This window comes from Sander vitreus, chromosome 6 (assembly GCF_031162955.1).
Source record: "Sander vitreus isolate 19-12246 chromosome 6, sanVit1, whole genome shotgun sequence".
NCBI lineage: Eukaryota > Metazoa > Chordata > Actinopteri > Perciformes > Percidae > Sander > Sander vitreus.
Genome location: NC_135860.1, coordinates 29622358 through 29642076, shown reverse-complemented (window position 1 = coordinate 29642076; position 19719 = coordinate 29622358). Strand labels below are relative to the sequence as shown.

Sequence of the window (19719 nt, the reverse complement as noted above, 5' to 3'; positions counted from 1 at the left end):
ACTCAACTGTAATGGCCTCTAAACTTAACTGTAATTTGACTGGTTGGCTAAACTTGATCACATGACCAGCAGTGTAAGCTGTAATTTCGTACGATATCATAAGACCCCGTTAATGAGAATGCGTTAACACTCTGAGCTGGGGAGCAGAGGGAATAAACTACTACGTGAGCAAAGAGATCCACAGATGATCAGTTGTGTTTCTGGCCACCTGGCATATTCTGAGGGAAATATCTGTCTCTTCACCTAAATGCTTCACCATGCTCACCTACTGGTTACTGACTAGGGATACAGCCATTAACCGATTTCACTATTAACCGCGCTTTAAAACGTCACGGTTAATTAATCGTAAAGGCCTCGCTACACCTAGTGTTAACTGACTGCAAGTTATGTGTAGCAGTGTGTGCGGTTGTTATTAAACCTCTTTGACAACATAAACGTTTGCATTTGGGGCGCCCGGCTAGCTCAGTTGGTAGAGCGGGCACCCATATGTAGAGGTTTACTCCTCAACCCAGCGGGCCCGGGTTTGACTCTGACCTGCGGCCCTTCGCTGCATGTCATTCCCCCGTCTCTCTACTCTTTCATTTCTTCAGCTGTCCTGTCAATAAAGGCCTAAAAATGCCCCAAAAATCATCTTAAAAAAAAAACCTTTGCATTTGCGCACACACACAGCACATCAGATGCCGGTCCGGTCATCGCGAGTATTGACTGTCAGAGTGACAGTGACTCTCTGTGGTGGGTTAACTTACTGCTTTTTTTATGTTACATAAAGCTAGCAAACAGCAGGAAAACACGGAGCAGAGCCAGCCCCTGACCTCAGGACAGCTGCAGCTGCAACAGTGGATTCAACCCAAGTTGGTAAGCTTGCTAGCGACTTATTGTTTGTTAACGTTGTTGTTAAGTGTTAGCTTGTTAACGTTACCAGTTAGCTAGCGTTAGCCTTTTTAATGTTAAAGGTAACGTTACAGTTAACAGCTAACGAGTCAGAAGCCAACTATAGTGAGCAAGCTGACAATAGCGTTACGTTCGTACAAGTCAAAACTCTACAACTACTTAAAACATGTCACTGACGCTACCACTTAACGTTACTGACTTACTTCTCTTCATCTCATTAGGGACATAAAGGTTGTGTATACATCTTATATACATCTTGTCTAGCAGCTCCTCCAACTTCTCCAGCTTTTAGAAACACAACCTAGCAGGACCCAAAAAGGGCCAACTTCTTCTTAAGAAGGACAGCACTGTTGTTTCCAACTTGGCCTTTGTTTGTGGTGTGAGCGAATCACCTCTATTCTCTAATCTTTTCAGATGAATTTAAATAAAAAGGTTGATGATTGATCATATTGTAACGTCCCTCAATAAGCAGCCAGTGAGACGTTATAGCCAGTTTACTGTCGGTTTTATTACTGACTTTGTTACAGGTTACTGTGGGCCGTAACCAACACCAAAACAAAGAAACACCTCAGTGAAATACACGTTACCTCACATTACTCGCACACCCCGCTAGCCTCCCTCTTCCACCTCCCTTCACTTCCTCTAGGACATAACAACAGCCACCTAACTCCCTTAGCTCTCAGCCAACTACAGGTGTACAATCTCCCGCGGCTCACTTTCATAGGAAGATGACATGTAGGCAGGGTTCACAGCATCTAACTCACGTTTACTTCACTGACAGGCGGAAATCTCATTGTTTAACTCAACATCTCTAATCTGGCCCCAGCTACTGTGTATAAACCGTGATACTCTTAACATTTTAACATTAACATGAAGACATTAACCTGGAGAATTAACACAGTCCGTTACAATATAATCATTTTCAAAACATTCAAAACTGTTACTGTGTTATTTCTGTTTCAAAAGGCAGCAATAAATAACTAAATAATAAATAATAATTCAAATCTAGTGTTCATGTAATTACATGCACTAGCAGTGAAATTAATTAATGCATTATAATTGTGATAATCATGAAACTGTGATTATTTTTTAGAAAATAATCGTACCAACAAAATCTATAATCGTTGCATCCGAATTACTGCTTGCTGCTGGGCAGGTAGTGTACCGTGGGTTTATGACAGCTTTTTCAACAGCTGCATGAGAGCATCCAGACACACCTGTGCATCGCACTTTGAGAATGCAATTCGAAGATAAACAGAAGCTCTGATCTACTATTTTATCACGTCGCCAGTGACAACACAGCACTCATCTCCATATCTGATAAACCTCTAACAGGCCTCCATTCAGCTGCCCATTAAACAAACCATCCCTGTTAGTGTTTGCAGCTGGGGAGTCACAATGTCCACTCCTCCCTCACTATGACATTTGTAGCACATTTGTAGTTTGAATGCACAAACACTCACTCAAACACATACATGAGAAACCATGAGTGTGACTCTCAAGCAATAAACCACATGCAAACCACTATTACAGGCACGTCATAAGAATGCAATGCTGGGGGAGAACAATGTGAGGCATTTGTGGAGGAATAAGCCATGGCAGTGGTCCAATAAACAAATAGGGACTTCCTGCTGCATATGTCCTCAATGGGAGGAAGGAACCACAACCCAGACCCTCAGGGCTGTGTGTGTGTGTATGTGTGTGTGTGCGTGCGTGCGTGTGTGCGCGAGTGTGTGTATTCTTTTTTATACAAACTACTCTTTTGATGGAGCTACTGAACTTGCCAGACTTGCCTGTTACGTTACGTCTGATGCAGAATGGCGTATTGGTCACTGTAGGGATCCATAACAGAAAGATCAGAGTGCTACATCATTTGACTGGCTGCGTTAATCTCCTCCTTGCTTGTTTTTCTGCCAAATTATCCCACCTATAAAGCTCTGATTGGTTGACTGCTTTACAGTCATCGATGTGAACACCAGACCTATTTGAACAAATTCCAGATGTGGGTCGTGATTCAGGGGTCTGGAACCAGGCTTGGGCCAGGTAGTTATCCACCATACACTCAGTGTCCCCTTTATTAGATATAAGATGAGTAGAAAGCAACATGCATGCTCTTCCTTTGTCTTCTCTGTGATGCAAAAAATGAATTCTCCCAAAGATCCATTTCCAAAGAAATGTACTCCTGTGCAATCAAATGCAACAGCCCTGTCATGACATCTGCCTTAAGCTCGTCATGTTCACTTTTTGGCAACATTGTTATACCTGACCATCACACGACAATCGCTGTTTATAGTATCAACCAGGTCAATCACGTGAATCATCACTGCGATTGCGCATTATCTGTCTTTGCTATGAGATCGTCCTTCCCTACGACCCAGGCTGGCATCGACCTTCTTGGATTGTCCAATCAATACTGTAGTATTCAATTTCTGAGGCATTTCGATGGGCCAATCAGAACTTTAATCTTGTCTGCTACGTGACGAACGCTTGAAAACACTCTTGACCTTAGACCTGTACTTTCATTCTGCAAAATGAGTACTTTCACTTTAAGTAGTATATTGTGACGCTAATACTTTTGTACTTTTAGTTAAGTGCCAGTCTGCTGTCTCATCCTCCACACTCCATCAGTAACACTAGCTCTTCTACAGTAGCATAACAGTACTATAACTGCATCTGGCTGTGTAACCCTGTGTTGTAGAATGACAATAAATGAATGAATCTTATTTGTTTTACCACAAAGGTCATAGTTAGTGGTGTTCTACTGAAATATTATATTGGTAGATGTTTCTAATGGGTTAGGGTTATGTATGTAATTACATAGGTAATCAGTATAAAATATAACTACCATTGAGAAAAAATATTTATTTGCAATGTAGGTGATCAGAGCATTTAAAGTGTGTGTTCTGAAGAAGAAATAAACAGCAGAGCAATGGAAGTGAATTCAGGTCAAAAGGTCTTATCTGTGAACATTTCAGTCGGTTTAAAAGAGCTCATTCAGGTGAAGGATTGTCAACCTTCTTGACCCGTAGTCAACACTTGACTACGTGGGAGGCTTTATGCAGCATACAGCAGATAAAAGCAATCCAATCTTCTTTAATGATTCTGGTACATAAGAAGAGAATACATGAGCTGGCCCGTAGCATCAGACTGAGTCTACCTCACTGTCATTCCCTACAGCGCTGCTCTGTGTCTCTGGGCTGTTCTCACTGTGGGCTGGAGATGTTTCTGATTTGAGTTAAACACAGACAGGAAACCATATGTCTGAGCTCTCCAGACACACACTCACACACACAGGCTGAGACAGACACCCACATTTTCTTATAAGCAGTGAGAGGTAGCAACCAATCACAGCCCAGCTGCACGTCTGTGACCACACTGAGGATTCCCTGACTCATGTTTACATGTGATGCAAACACCACGTTTCCACTTCCTGTTTGTGTTGACGATGCAATATCCAGTCATTCCACAACATAGTAGCGACCACAATAAGAACTAAAAACCAACAACAATTTCTGAAACACAGTTTTACGTGCCAAAACACACAGAGTTTCCCTGTCGGTGGTTGGAGAGAAAGTCAGAGAAGAAGGCGGAAGGGGAGGGGGTGAGAAGATACAGCAAAGAGGTGAATACTGACTTACTCCTCCATTATAGAAAGCAGCAGCAGTAGACAACCTGTTACACAGAGAGGAAATGGAGGGGCAAAGAACAGCAAACACCAGCACTTGGTTACTCATTTACAGTTGAGGAAGGTTAGAGATGTATCTTTCTGCTCAGCAACTGTTAACTAACCCTTAACCCTGTCCAGCTGTCAACAGATAACCCAGGGAGTATGTTTTCTCTTGTCTGGTGGGTGTGTAAGAGGTGCTATATAAACCCTGCTGTACTAAAAAGACAGTGTACCTTTGCACACAACATACCTTTGCACACAACAGGGGGTTCAACGCACAATCTTTTCCCTTTTGAATAATGTTTTGCTGGGTTTTGTCGGGGCTGATTTGTCTAACTGCTTCCCGTAGAGGTCACATCAAATATATTCAGAGCAGCTGTATACATAGACAAACATGTCTTCAAAGGATGAGGCTGGCATATTTTATATGGTTCTTATTGTTAACAAATCTCACAAAAAGGCCAAAACCAGCTGTGAATGTATCTCCTAACAAGTCTTGTGTGTGTATCAAAGCTGATGGATCATAAAAACCATCAGTGAGCCTCTGCTGTTCCTTCATCACCATAAACACACACAGACACACACACACACACACACACACACACCATCCTGTTGACACTAATACTGACAACAGCACCACATGTGGATTCATCCACCGCTGAAAATAGTCCTCAACAAAGATGCTATGTCCTCCTGTTTGACTCACTTTTAACAAAACCTACAGTTGCCAGCATTTTAGGAAATTACTAAGCTTCTTTTTTTTTTTTTTATGAAAATGTATCAAATATCTTCCTGCTGTTGTTGGAGACTGATGAGAGCAGTGAGACTTGCCCAGAAGAGAGACAGCTGAAAGATGCTACAATGCTCAGTAGAGCCGAGGTGAACTGCAGAGATAATTCTCTGGGAGTGACCCCTATATATACACTGTACTCACTGGGGGAGAATAAGAGGTTGTCGTTACACTCATCCTCATCAGTACAGGAGCAGAAGTGAGCCATCCCACTCGTCGTGTTCTTCTCCTTCATCACACAGGTGGAGCTGTTGTAGTCATCCAGCAGAACTCCATAGAGCGGCTCAGACGGGTCATGACACAGAGTTTCAATGGAGAAGCCGGTCTCATTCTTCCTCCTAAGAGACAGACAGACAGACAGACAGACAGAGACGTAATGATTAAAACTGTATACATTAAAGCTATCTATAGTTATCTAGTAAATGATATGTAAGAGCCAAAGGCAGCTCTGTGCTCTCAGGTACCTACCAGATAGAGACACAGACCTCGTTGATGTACGTACAGATGGATGTGATGGAGCAGTTGGTCATGCAGGTTCCTGTACCATTGCAGGAGGAAGGCTCCACATCACAGAACTTACAAAGCTGCTTCGAAGGGAAAAAAGGGGGCATACCTGCAGAAGACAGAAACATCTCCATCAGGTTGGCTTCACGCTGAAAACACTGCAACCTCTAATGGCAGCTCTCAGACTGTGCAGAACTCTTGCTCTGGCTTGAAGCAGAACAATGTTGGTAAATTAATGAATAAATTATGCAACAAATAGTTATCAAACACATGTATTGACAGAACTGCTACATGACAGAAATAGTATGCCCATCACGTGTTTGGTAACTTTTCAATGTTGCAGCACAAAACAATGGCAGTGTTGGTCTTTGGTTCACAGCAAGCAACAATGAAATGTGTTGTAGATATGCATGGTCTCCAGATGATGAAGCCTAATATTTCAGGTGATGCACAGGAAACAACAAAATCTAATGAAGACATTGTCATTAAACATGATTAGCACATCCAGAGGATGATCCTTTCCTTTTGGGACACTACATATGTTTTGGGAACTTTCTCCATTGTACACTATCATTGCAAGTATCACATAACTGTGAGATGTATTGAATACATTCATTCTTATAAGGATATAGTTTTTTCCTTAATATCTGATTACGCACTGGGGTCATTTTTGGATTTATTACAGTAAATATATTACATATTGGAGCTTTAAGTCTTTCAGACAAGTCAAGTCTCACAACTTCCTTTTAGTGACTTCATTCTGATTCAAGTCCAAGTCCCAAGCCTTTAGCTCTGGTACCTAAGTTATACACAAAGTTGCTTATTGGTTGGAAGTTTTGTGCAACTTGCTTAACAAATCAGTGACAATTCCTGCTGCAAATAAATAAAGGGAAAGATTGAACCTGGTACAAATGGCACTGTACAATGCATACTGTACATCACACAACTGTCAACACAGACAACCACAACCAATGAAAGAACTCCAACGGGATGCACTGCAGATGATTACATCAACCACATCAAATGTGCTGGATTGGCCAAAGGAAACTACACTGACCCACCAACACAGACAACCACGGCTGAATCAATAGGCAGGCTGAGCCAAGGTACAGCCATTTCTTACATCAAACCACTTTAGATACATAACCCAAAACCTCACGGACAAATACCTTCAAATACAACTATGCAAAAGAATTTCCTGAAAGGATCAAGTTCCATCTTTTTTAACTCATTAAAACATTAAAGACAGAATGTGGAGTGAGGCTGTGTCTTCCTGGAAGTAAGAGGTGAATGTACAAATCTGTCAACCGTGAAAGTCAAATCCATCTGATAAATCATTCACAAGCGCCCCAAAAACATGACAAACAAGGCTAATTATAGACAGGCACATACTGACCTTGTTTCCTATTTACTGGATCGTTTCTCTTCATGTTTAACAGGTTATAGCTTAAATCAGCATTTATGTTCCTGAGCCTAATATTAAAGGACTACTCAGCCCACAGATACAGTTACACTGTTTGATATCATCACCCTGTTTGGTTGGAAGCCAGGTACACTGGCTGGCAGTGTAATCAGTACAATCTTACCCCCGTCATTCCCTTAGCCTCTGTGATCTCCCTGGGCTCCGTGACCTGTTCAGACCTGTCTCTCTGACTCCAAACCCCCTGATTTATGGCCTAGTAAGGCTGTGTAAGACACCCAGGTAATCCATGTTAACCTGTGTCAGGATGAAGGTTACACAGCTTAAATATGCCTCTTTATGCATCTAAAAAGGAAGGTCCCCCATTTGGCTTTTTTTGGTCAAATAAGGTGGTTGGATCTCTGTGTGTATCCAAGGCGTTGTGGTGCAGAAGGGTGGTTTCAGAGCTGAAGAAACCCTCCTTCAGCGTCTGCCCTGGTTCAGCTTCACTGAGCAGTACACTGAATTCCTTCCAGCTTCAAGTCCTGTTGACGCCCCACCTTGCAGCTGTTCCATTGGCTTCTTTAGCTTGATCCAATTATAAATTGAAAGTTTCTTTCTTTGGTCTTTCTGAAAAAGAGAAATGTGTTCATGTTCATACTAGGGCTGAACGATTTTTGAAAATAATCTAATTGCGATTTTTTTCAAAAATATTGCGATTGCGATTCAATATGCGATTGTTTTTTAAGCCCTTTGTCTTCTGTATTATTCAACAAAGACGAGCAATAAATCATTGTATAGTATGAACAATACAAGATTAGATAGATTAAACAAACTGTTCTTTCCTGGAGGCCAGGCCTGGATGTGATGATGAAATTAGGTGATGCATGAATTTATATGAATGACATCTTTTGTTTAACTACTTCAGTCACAGTAGTATATTGAGCACTGACCGCCTGGTGGAAACATTCATATGAAAGTCAGAAACAAATCACACTAAAGTGCCGATTGCAGAAATATAAAAACAAATATGTGGCTTTACCACACTTAGTAGTATTTAGATTATTTAGTTGATTGCACATTTTAAATACTGTCTTTGAACTAGACAGTTAAATAAGTAAAAAAAAATATATGAAACGGTGTATTTTTTACAGCACACACAGGAGCTGCCTCCAGCCCCTCCCTCCCCTCATGAAGTTGCGTGCCGTGTGCATGACAGCGTCACAATGTTGCACTTGCTCAGAGAGGCTATCGTTACGTTTGTCGTAGCATGTAACTGTACTAATAAAACCGTTGAAACAACGCAGCTACGCTGCTGTGAAACTCCCCGAACGTCATTTATCAGAGTCTGGTTGTTACCCCTCTCCTCCACTCCATAGATTTATAACGGAGCTAGCTAACTGGAGCTAACCGTTAATCAGAGCTAATCGTTGCTAACCGAGCCTTCAGTTCTGCGTGCCTGTATCCATTAACTGTATGCATGGACTCGAGCCCGGATAAAACCCTTCATTTTATTAAAATGGCTGTAAAAGTTTTAAACTACAACTCAGAGTTGTTTGAATGACAGAAATCTGCTCAAGGTACGGCGTAGCGTTAGCGTGCTAAGTTGATGCTTTCTCTGCGGAGTGCAGATTCAGACTGACTTGCTCTCCTGAGTCACGTGACCAAATCGCAGCCTTTGCGATAGGACGCACTAGCTACTTCAATGTGAACCTGTGTGATTTGGAACAATTAATTTGTTAACATCCAAAAAGGTCAAATTAAATGTTCCCAGCACATTGCTGCATCGCTGTTATTTTTTTTAATTAGACATCACCGTGAGTTACAACTGCTTCTCTCTTATCCATCATGTAGCAGTGCAGCCCTCCATATCTCGTCTTCTAGCCTGCCACTTACTGGACCTCGGTCTGTTAAGCTGTAGCATTTAAAGCAACACTATGTAACTTTTCCCTCTTCGGTCCCTCTACAGGTTGTCTCATTAGAACTACAGCTTGCGCGGCTGTCGTTCCAATGAGAACCTGTAGGGGGACCGAAGCAGCGGGGCGCGCAAGCTGTAGTTCCAATGAGACAATCTGTAGGGGGACCGAAGAGGGAAAAGTTACATAGTATTGCTTTAACCGGTGAAGGTCTTGGTCTGCGTTTCAATGCATTTATTGCTAAGGCCATATGGTCAGAATTAAATGATTTATAATTTTTTTTTACTAAAAATAACTTTAACAATAACTTACTTCACCAGTAAATTGCTGTTAAAACAACAAAAACAACCAAGAGATGGAAAGAAGTTCCAGTCACCTGCGTATGTGGCCGACCTACTGCAGCCTTATTTGACAGTGCGTCCTCTAAGCTCTAATATGTTACTTCTATTAACTGTCCTCCACTCCGCTTAGGACCCGTGGTGATCGAGCTTTCCAGTCAGTAGCACAGAGACTTTGGAACACTCTGCCTCCTCCCTTACCTTACTCTCTGCTGTTTCTGGAGATTCTTTTAAAAATCCCTAAATGACTTACCTTATTAAACTGGCTTTTGGTTAACCTGTCTGCACTTTATCTTTTATGTATTACTTTGTGTACATTTTAATATCTATCATTTGTATGTTTAAGCACTTTGTGATTTTTATCTGTGAAATGCACTCTATAAATACATTGTACTTACTAACTTACCTAAGTGACATTTTTCAGACACATTCCTGTATTGCAGGATTAGTGATTAAGGCACAAACAACACTGTGATCAAGGAAATATTACATTATCAACTACATGATATAGTCATCAATCTTAGTTGTGAGGTGGTGGAGGGAGCCTATCAGTAGAGTAATTATGAGAAGTGTCAAGTTACTGTTTAATGGCCATGCCGTACAAGAGCATGGACACGACTGCACATGACTTGTCAGCTGATAGCAACAAAGCCAGTGAATGAGCCAGTGATTGTGAAGCATGAATGAAGCAGCCGTTGCCATCAGTTAACACAAACACAACTCTAAACTAATGCTACGCTCCATTACTGGTTGCCATAGACGGAACTAAGCGAGTTTGGTTTTGGTCAGCTGAACTGCAGTACATTCTACAGTTATTATCTTTAGTTATTATCATCAGAGTCACACGGTTTAATTAAAGCGTTTAGATAACAGAGATGCAGATAAAGAACATACCCACACATCCATCCTTAAAAGACTATCTACAGATAGAGTCAGGACAGAGGAGGTCTGATACGACATATAGCCACTGCACCACGTTGAAGGGTTAAACAACAGCGGCCCTCACATATCTGACATCCAAGACAGAGACAAAACAACTGCATGCAGTGCAGTCTGTGCTATCGCTAAATCAACTGAGCATGTCTCCAGAGCTGAAATGTGAAAGCCGACCAGAGAAGGTTTGACTCGCATGAATTCTCATTACCCTCCCTCATGTCCTCAAAGACTACACTGCTGAAGTGTACAGTATGTTCATACGAGTGGATGTGTGTCTTTGTGTGCATAAAGCAGTTAATATACTTCCAAGACACATTCCGTCACACAGAGTTTAGTGTGGGGCAGGACAGAGTGTAACACCCACCCAACCTCAGAGACAAATAAAACCTGCTGATTTAGTGCAGCAGACTGAATGCATGTGAATGAGTTGCACTGTGCAGTCATTGAGGTCAGTCATTCCGTTATGGTGTTGATTAATCTTTACTGCACCGTTTTGATCATCGATTACTCATTAAGAGCAAATCAAGGATCCGTGCGGGGAAATTTGTTGCACAGCCAGCAGTAACCACATAACCATCAGACAAACTTAAAAAATAAGCAATAAATACAACTAATATGATGTTTTTTTTTGTTTTTTTTTAAATGGCAGCAGGGACAGAAGAGTTCTTCAGTCTATTTGTCCTGCATCTTGGCAGATTGTATCTGCAGCCAGACTGAAGCAACTTGAACTCCTTGGGCGGGCTGGCTATGATCAGCCAGGAGCGACTGAGCCTTCTTCAGAGCAATAACCCTAACCCTAACCCAATCACTCTACTGAACTGCGGATAAGAGGGGTCATCTATACTTTGGCCACTCACCCACTTCTCTACACATTACATTCTTATCATTCCAATATGCATCTTGCACACTACTTTGCCTACTACGTTTTGCACTCTACATCCCACTCCATGTGTACTTGTCTTGATATTATGTCTTATTTGTATTTTGTATATTATGTTGATATGTGCTAATATGTATATTGTTGTCTCTATTGTACAGTATATATTACTATTTGTCTATGTATAGAGAGTTAACACCTACCAAAGTCAAATTCCTTGTGTATGCAAGTATACTTGGCCAATAAATCTGATTCTGATTCTGATGATAACCCTGTTCACATGAGGAAGGCCATTCAAAGTCCTGCCTGTAACTCTGCTGCACACTTTGACGATAACCTGCAATCTGTTTCTATTTTTTAGTGTAAGTAACCAGCTGACAAATGGGGAATGTGAGGACTGACTCAATAACAGGAATAACAGATTTTCATTATGAATTTGATGCTTACAGTAAAAATGCATGGGCTGATGGGCTTTTCTACACACAGCATCCAAATGAGGCTCAGGGATCAGCTTGTCATCCATTACAGTGCTAAAGACATGTGTACTGCTGTTGTTGTTGTTTTGGTTGTTTCCACCTATATGTCTACAGGTTTTTTACCACAGCAAATATTTGTTCATGAATAATAGTTCACGGATATAAATACCTGGCATTTCTATGAGAACCTGCTATCATGCGAAAAGTTCTGCTGATTCCAGCAAATGTGACTGAGTTATGACACTGAGAAGAAGGGGCATTCGTTTCAAAGGGTAATCCAAGACAAAAAAACAATAGGTAAATGATGAAATAACAGCGCTGTCGATCTGACAGTTCGAGGCTGCAGCTTTACGTCCTTTACTTTGAAGTTGCAGCAGATTGTGCTGGTGCAGAAAGTTAAAGGCTAAGTGTGCCTGAAGGTCTGTGGTGGTATGTGGCTCATTGTTCCAGCTGCTAAAGCGCTTTGACTTTCGCTTTTATTACGAATGCACTTTTTCCTGCTGCTAGTCCCTGTGCAGGAATTATAGTATGAAAACACAAGTGACCTCAGTGTGCCACAGGAAAGTGGAGGAGGAAAGTGTGGACTGTCATTTACTGTGCTCCTGATGGCTCCTCAAGGGGCTGTAATTGAAATGTGAGATTTCTTTGTGTTCCTGTCCCTGCAGGAGGAAACTCATGCTACTGTGGCTGCTTCTGGCTGGCTGGCAGACCAATGAATAGCCTTGATAAATACTATGTTTCACTTTTTAGCACCAAAGAAGGTGAAGACAAGTGTCTACTTTACAAAATGACAAAAAAGCACTTGAAGCAATTTCCTGTCACTGTGGAAGCAGTGGATCGGACAATCTTCAAAATATCAATAAACCATACCCATGTATAACTCTAAACTGTTAAATGAGAAGATTGATACCAGACTTATGTCCGAGAGTGGAATCAATCTTCTCCTAAAACTCTGGGCAACTCTGAATTAGCAAATTTCCCAAAATGTCAAACTGTTTGTATGTATGTGTATCTTAACCTGAAATATTTAAGTCGGCGTAGGCCTACTGACATGTTGTCCTCCTTGCCTGTAACATGAAAATCATTATTCATCACATCCACTGTACTCTAACATCATCTGAACAATAGGAAATATATGTCCTGAAACGCAAAAGCAAATTCCAATGCAAACTTAGTTTTCTGGAGCTTACGTAAAGCAGAATTATGCTTATCAGCATTAAAACTCCCTGTCATTTAAAAGCAAACATCATCAGCTGAAATACCCCCCCCCCCCCGCTCCTCACATCCTCAGTGGTTTAGAAATCCACTGAGGATGTGAGCTCACAGTGGATGGGAGGAGAGACAGGAAACTGGACTGCAGTTTATCACCCATATACAGGAAAGACTTCCCCATACTGCTCAAATGTGACTGAAAGAAGTCAAACATCTGCACAGCAGGCAGGCGTAGTATTTATGTTATATGTATGTGCTCTTCTGCCTGGTTGAAAGTGGCCAAGGCTCGCTACTAGGGATAATGTGATGTCAATCATGATTTAATGATATCTGAATCATGATCTGAATTGTGGGGTTGTTTCGGGATGCGAGTACAGGGGATCTCGTACTCTATAATTAACTCAAAAGAGCCCGCAAAGACATCAAAATCCAACTAATTATTTTCTATTTATTGACATTGTAAAACATGTTTAAATACTGAAAGTTTTCAACACCGAAATGTGAGTGACAGCAAAGCGGCTGCTGGCCTGATACTGTTTTACTGCTGCTCCTCTCCATATCTGAAAAAAACTCATTGATGTCTTGTGGCATTATCCAGTCCCTCCACATTGTTAAATAATTTCCTATTCTGGCCTTTAACTTATCATTGCACTTACAATAACGAGCGTAGCTGTCCTCAGTTTAGGTAATCGTGTTGTCTCATCTCTGGTTTTTCCTGCGTCCACTGTGTGTGTGTGTGTGTGTGTGTGTGTGTGTGTGTGTGTGTGTGTGTGTGTGTGTGTGTGTGTGTGTGTGTGTGTGTGTGTGTGTGAGCGTCAGTCGCGGGGGGAACTGAGCAGCAGCCCCGCCCGCCGCAGAGAGCCGACATGATTAAAACAGCACCAGCTTTCAGCGACCTGAAAGAGTGAAAACGTTACAGCGTACATTGATGTTAAAATGTTTACAGGTTGGCAGGACGGTCTGAAATGTTTTGCACGGTCTTTCGTTGTACGTTTTGTTGGTAAATGTGAGATGTTCGAGTCACACACGTCTCGTCTTCATATCAGAAACAAGGAAATGAATTTGGCGACCTGCGTGTGTTACGTCAACCCGTTCTCACTCCCGCTTGGTCAGTGGCTCTCAGAGTCACATACTGATACAAAGTCTGGCACGTGGGACTGCTGGGATTGGTTGAAGTTGCGGGAAACTCCGGTTATTGGTCAAATTTGCGGAAAAGTTGCGGTGATTGGTCAAAATTGCAAGTCGCACCAAATTCACAGTGATTGGTTGAATTTGCGTGAATTGTTGCGATCGCGACATCGCGAAATCCTGGAGGGACTGAGAGTACTCTTAAAGTGATACCAATACCAATAAATTACTTAATTGATACCTTTAGTTTTTGGCCAGCCCTATAAACACAAAGCTCTGTCACTGAGTGATGAAGTTACTGATGAAATGAATCGACGCACAGTCAGCTGCTGATGTCTTTGCCTCGCTGTCACCATTAATCAGCTGATTCATCTCCTCCATACACAGTTGATGTTGCTGCCACTGTCGTTTTAATGGACAAAGTGTGTGTGTTTGAGTTAAAACTCAGATACGATAAACTAGAGAAAGGACTACACATTATGCACGGTTCGGTTCTTTCATTTCAATTCAGCATGTTTTTAGTACAGAGCATTGCCAGTTTCATCATACTTTTCATTTATTTATTTGGCAAAAAATTAAACTGTTTACCCTAACAACATTTTGGCTAAGATCATAAGGCGCATAAACATTTCTTCATTGTCAAACCTTTTTTGAAAGAGTAGGTTAGCTAATTATTACAAACAAAAAATGCAGCTTTTATATAAAAATGGACACATTATAGACTAAAGCCACCAACATAAAGGGAAGCGATGGCTTAACCAACAATACACTTATTTAAAGTGCTCATATTATGCTTTTTGGCTTTTCCCCTTTCCTTTATTGTGTTTACAAAGTGAAAAGTCCACCCCAAAGGGACTTCCCATCTCCAACAGAAAACACTGTTCACAAACTGCTCCAAACAGCTCTATTGTAGTCCAGCCTTTACTTCAGAGACAAACGTGGTCACTTTGTAACACACGTTATAATGCTCGCCTAGCTGCTAGCATGGCACGCCCTCATACTCTGCTTCTGACTGGCTAGTAGTCCTTACCTAGGTACTGTCAGGGCACGCCCTCATACTCTGCTTCTGACTGGCTAGTAGTCCTTACCTAGGTACTGTCAGGGCACGCCCTCATACTCTGCTTCTGACTGGCTAGTAGTCCTTACCTAGGTACTGTCAGGGCACGCCCTCATACTCTGCTTCTGACTGGCTAGTAGTCCTTACCTAGCTACTGAGCATGTGCGACTCCCAACAAAGACTGAACAGAAGTGCGATGTCTCACTCTGTAGCTAAAACAGAGAGCTCAACACACAGGGTGAAAAGAGGAGCTGCAGCAATGTGCAGTACAACAAAAATATGGTGTTTTTTGAAAATTAAACCATGTAAACCTATTCTGATATAACATCTAAATACAATTATGAACCTGAAAATGAGCATAATATGAGCACTGTGACGAAGGACGGCCTCTTCAGGCAGGTAAAACTGGCTGCTTGAGAATCAGCCAATCAGGAAGACTGCTTGAGTTTCAGTTTCGGGAGAGTTTGGAAGAGAGAGCTGGCGTCGAACGACTGAGCAGTTATATAGATGGATAAAGAAGATAGTGTTGCTGTACTTATTTCTGAGTTCCTAGTTTGTGTGCGTGCAACTACCAGTAAGTAATACTGACGTTTTGTTATTCGTTTTTATCTTATAATAATGTTACACTGTGTTTGTTGCGATGCGATGGTGTGTTGGCACGTTGCTGCTCGTTATTGTAATGGCAGAGCCTCGCGCTGCACGGGTGTTTGTGACACTGCGTATTGGCGGAGGTGTTGCTTTGCAAGTCTTACGTGTCTCAATTGGAAACCATTGTATGTTCTTGCACAATGTGTAACGTTGTTTATGTTGAAGAGGAGTTCTGCAATTCATGATTGTTGTATGTTCAGCTTAATTTAGCATGTGGTGTATTGTTGCAATTAATGTGCAGCAAATTAATCTTTGAAGCGATATAGTGTACTGAAGCATGTCTAAGTTTGTAGTTGCTTAGTAATGAGCATGTTATGACACTGCATTTAAGTCATATATAACAAAATTATAGTGTAACTTCTTGATTGTGTTTGTTTTATTATATACCTGCTAGACATTTAATTATTATATATACTGATTTATGCCTGTATCTCTGTTTCAGAACCACACACATACTTGATCATTTAGTCCAATAAACCAGCTAAAAGGAACATCTTGTCTGCATTCTGATCGATGCTCAAACCTGCATCCTCCACAACTGCACACCTTTGGTTATAAACCCCTCAATGTTGTGAATCTGCATGGAGAGTCTGTTTAAACGCTGCGTTGAGAAGGAGCTGCTCTCTTGTACATGACTTTGTCTTCCTTATGCTGTCAGCGGACACACTGGCGTGATGTCTATGTAAATGCACTCTCATATTGGAAGTATTGCCGCTAACATTAGCCACACGTGTTGCACAGTGCTCGCACACAGTCCCTGTTGATTGGAGTTGATTTGCTTGGCCTGTGGTTTTGCTGCTTGTAGCTTTCTCCAGAACCATTGTACCCCAAAATGACTTACACAAGGACCCCAAAGCACTTAATATGCAACCCCATTGTATAGCCTACTCCTGACTTACTGTGTACTCCTACTTACTCCTACTACTTAGAGGGCAACATTGTACTATTATATTTACCTGACAGAGAACCTTGCAGATTCAGAATTTACTCACAACATATCCCAATTAAAATGTGGAGTAATCACAGACATTTGCCTCATGGACTCATGGCGCTGGAGCAATGCAATAAAAATATGTCTGAATTAAGAATCCTTCCTCTTTTGGGTCTAGTCCTGTCACTGAAATGAGGGGGGACAACTGGCAAGAGGCTGCGCAGGGCTACATGACTGCCGCAGCAGGCGGCTCAGCGCTCTGCCTCTGCCCCTGAAAGTTATCCTCCACCTCAACTCCCTCTTCATCCACCTCCCTTCAACCTGCCCATAATCCTCTCATTCCTCACTCCTTTATCTTTCTCCCTTGACTTTCTCTGGTTCCCTCTCCCCCTCCGCCACCTCCACTTCCAGCCGTTCTTCTTCTTTTTGACCCGGGAGTCAGTGAAGCGAGTCGAGAGTGGAGAGCGCGAGGGGAAGTCGACTAATATGGTCAAAATCAAAGTGAGACACTTCAGTGAGGTTAAAGTCTCTTCTACGGGCATGAACATGCGCCACACACTCAAACTATCTCCCACAGTAAGAATGGCTCTCTCAAACAGCTTCAATAACACACATACTGTAAGTCAATGAATCGCCCAAAAGACAATCTCTGTGTATAAACTATTATATTTATACGGTTCCGCTTTCAAACAGCCTCCTGTTCCCCTTTCAGCCTAGATTTTTGATTGGCACCTTCACAACAGCTTGTGTCCGACCCTATCTTGGCTCAGCATGAGGGGTGGGGAATGTACAAGCACCCAGTGGCCTCTTCCCAGACACTAAGATTCCCTAGAAAGGAAGGAAAAAGGAACCTTCCTGTGACAGCCCACTGAGCGGATGGTTATCGGTATCAATTGAAAGCAAACAAAGAAGGAAAAGATAAAAAAACAACAGAGTCCGGCCTGGTGTTTGGATAACCAATGTCAGGCTACTCGGTGCTGGGAGAGTGGGGAGCAGCTTCCTCCGGCTGAGCTGCTCTGGAGAAGGCAGAGGAACTGGGAGTGTGTGTTTTAATGTGTATGGTAGGCAGCATGGGGGCATGTGGGTGGAAGTTTGTGCATGTCTTCTTGTGCATATGCATGTGTGTTGGTGTGCATGTCTATTTGTGATACATACAATGCAACAGGGCCACACAGCCCTTCTGGTATGTGGGATTTCCAGGTTCAAAATAGGCCCCACCGTGGGAGGAGGGCAGGAACAAACAGCATAGAGAGGGGGAAGAAGAAGAGTCGAGAAGGAAAGGAGAATGGAGACAACACATGATGTGTGCATCCACAGCAAATAAAGGCAGAACTGTGCTTGTCATAGTCATGCTGTGTTCAATCCACCCACCTGTCAACAAGCGTGGGGACGTTCCTGTGGTCGACTGAAATGAGAGGTGTTTGGTATGACAGAGCGAAAGTGGCCAAGTCTCTTAACTTGCCACTGGTAACACAAATACCAGTGCAAATACAGAGTAAAGGAGGGAAAGTGAGAAAAGGAGACTTAAACACATTGTCCCGAAGAACCTTTTTTCACTATGATCACACAGGAACTGAGGAACTAGCCAACGTGGGACATTCAATACAAACTAACACTGTGCAGCGTAACATTATGCAAACCTGTTTTTTAAATTCAAGTGGAAACCAAACATTTACAAAGATACCAAATATAAGGACAGTTGTATAAAATGGTGCACAAGTGACAAAGTGCATTTGTCATGTGTGTAAGAAGTTCAGCAGAAGATACTGGAGATGCAGGACAATATATCTTTACAAGGAAATGATTTTGCACTTAATATAAACATTTGATATAATGTTTTTAGAAACAACTTTTAAAGAAAACATGTTCAAATTGAGCTTTGCACTGAAAATGAAAAGATTGGTGAAAAGATTCTACCTAATCTGATCAGATGTTATGGAGGGAAGAGTTCTCTAGCTGGTGTTATGGATGAAAGGTTGTCTCTACGTGGAGAAGACATTTCTCGTGTATACTCTGTGTGGAACAGCACTTGTTAGCAGCATGTATCTCAACGTGGGAGCGCGCCGTGAACAGTGAAGCAGAGCTGAGCAGTGGATCAGCCGCTGGGTGAGTCACCTGTTGTCCTGGCTGTGTCTCGGCTCTGCGTCACGTTTCCCAGGCCCATTACAACTACAGAGTCCACGTTTGGTCCAAATACAGTGAGACTGAGAGTGAGAGAGGAGTGTAGTGGGCTCGTAGCGATGAACAAACACAGCCTTGTTAAAGTTTAGGAAATGCGCAACTCACCGATAGTCCCGTTCTCCAGCAGCACAATGAGGAACAAGAAAGATACAGCTCCCCGGACAGATAAAGGGCCGCGCTGTGCCTCCATGGTTCTGTGTCCTGCTGTCCAAAGACTCTCCTTCACGGGAAAGGTATAGAGGAAACCCGCCGAGGAACGAGGGGGACGAGTCCGCTGAGCAGACCGCTCCACTCCGCTCAGCAGCTGGAGACTCACTGCTGAACCATCCGCACACACACTCTGACACGCATACACACACACACACACACACGCACCCACATTCTGACACACACACGCACACACGCACACACAGGAAACCGAAGAAGAGAAGACTCTTTCTCTTAATAAATGTGTGTGTGTGTGTGTGTGTGTGTGTGTGTGTGTGTGTGTGTGTGTGTGTGTGTCCCACTAGAATATATTTTTATAGCCTGGCACTATTATTATGTCTAAAAGATGAATCCTTTCTCTGGGGTTTACAAACTGGGACTTTGATTTGATTTTGAGATAGTACACAAGTTTAATAAATTAACTAACTGCTATAACTTACTATTAATTATGAATTCATTTTGCCGTTTGTTCTTAATGTGTGTCTTATGCACTTCTTTTTGAAGACTTACTTTTTGTAGGTTTGGACATATTCATTTGCAAAATCCAACAACAAATGCAAA

The 19719-nt window shown here is 42.1% G+C and overlaps 1 protein-coding gene across 2 annotated transcripts in view; it reads right to left on the bottom strand.

The window, feature by feature from the left end:
• The window catches only part of LOC144520051 (TGF-beta receptor type-2-like), a 52134-nt gene extending 32799 nt beyond the window's left edge, over nucleotides 1-19335 (bottom strand). Inside the window, exons 1-3 of one of the 2 annotated variants that reach the window (XM_078253663.1) lie at nucleotides 19057-19335; nucleotides 5817-5961; nucleotides 5493-5686 (exon numbers count right to left, since the gene is read on the bottom strand). In XM_078253663.1, coding sequence (XP_078109789.1) covers nucleotides 5493-5686; nucleotides 5817-5961; nucleotides 19057-19141 — 424 coding nt within the window. In that variant the 5' untranslated portion in view covers nucleotides 19142-19335. Of the gene's footprint in view, nucleotides 1-5492; nucleotides 5687-5816; nucleotides 5962-7248; nucleotides 7348-19056 lie in introns of those variants that run through there. The other variant, XM_078253664.1, reaches the window with a different exon arrangement.
• Between the last annotated feature and the right edge of the window lie 384 nt (nucleotides 19336-19719).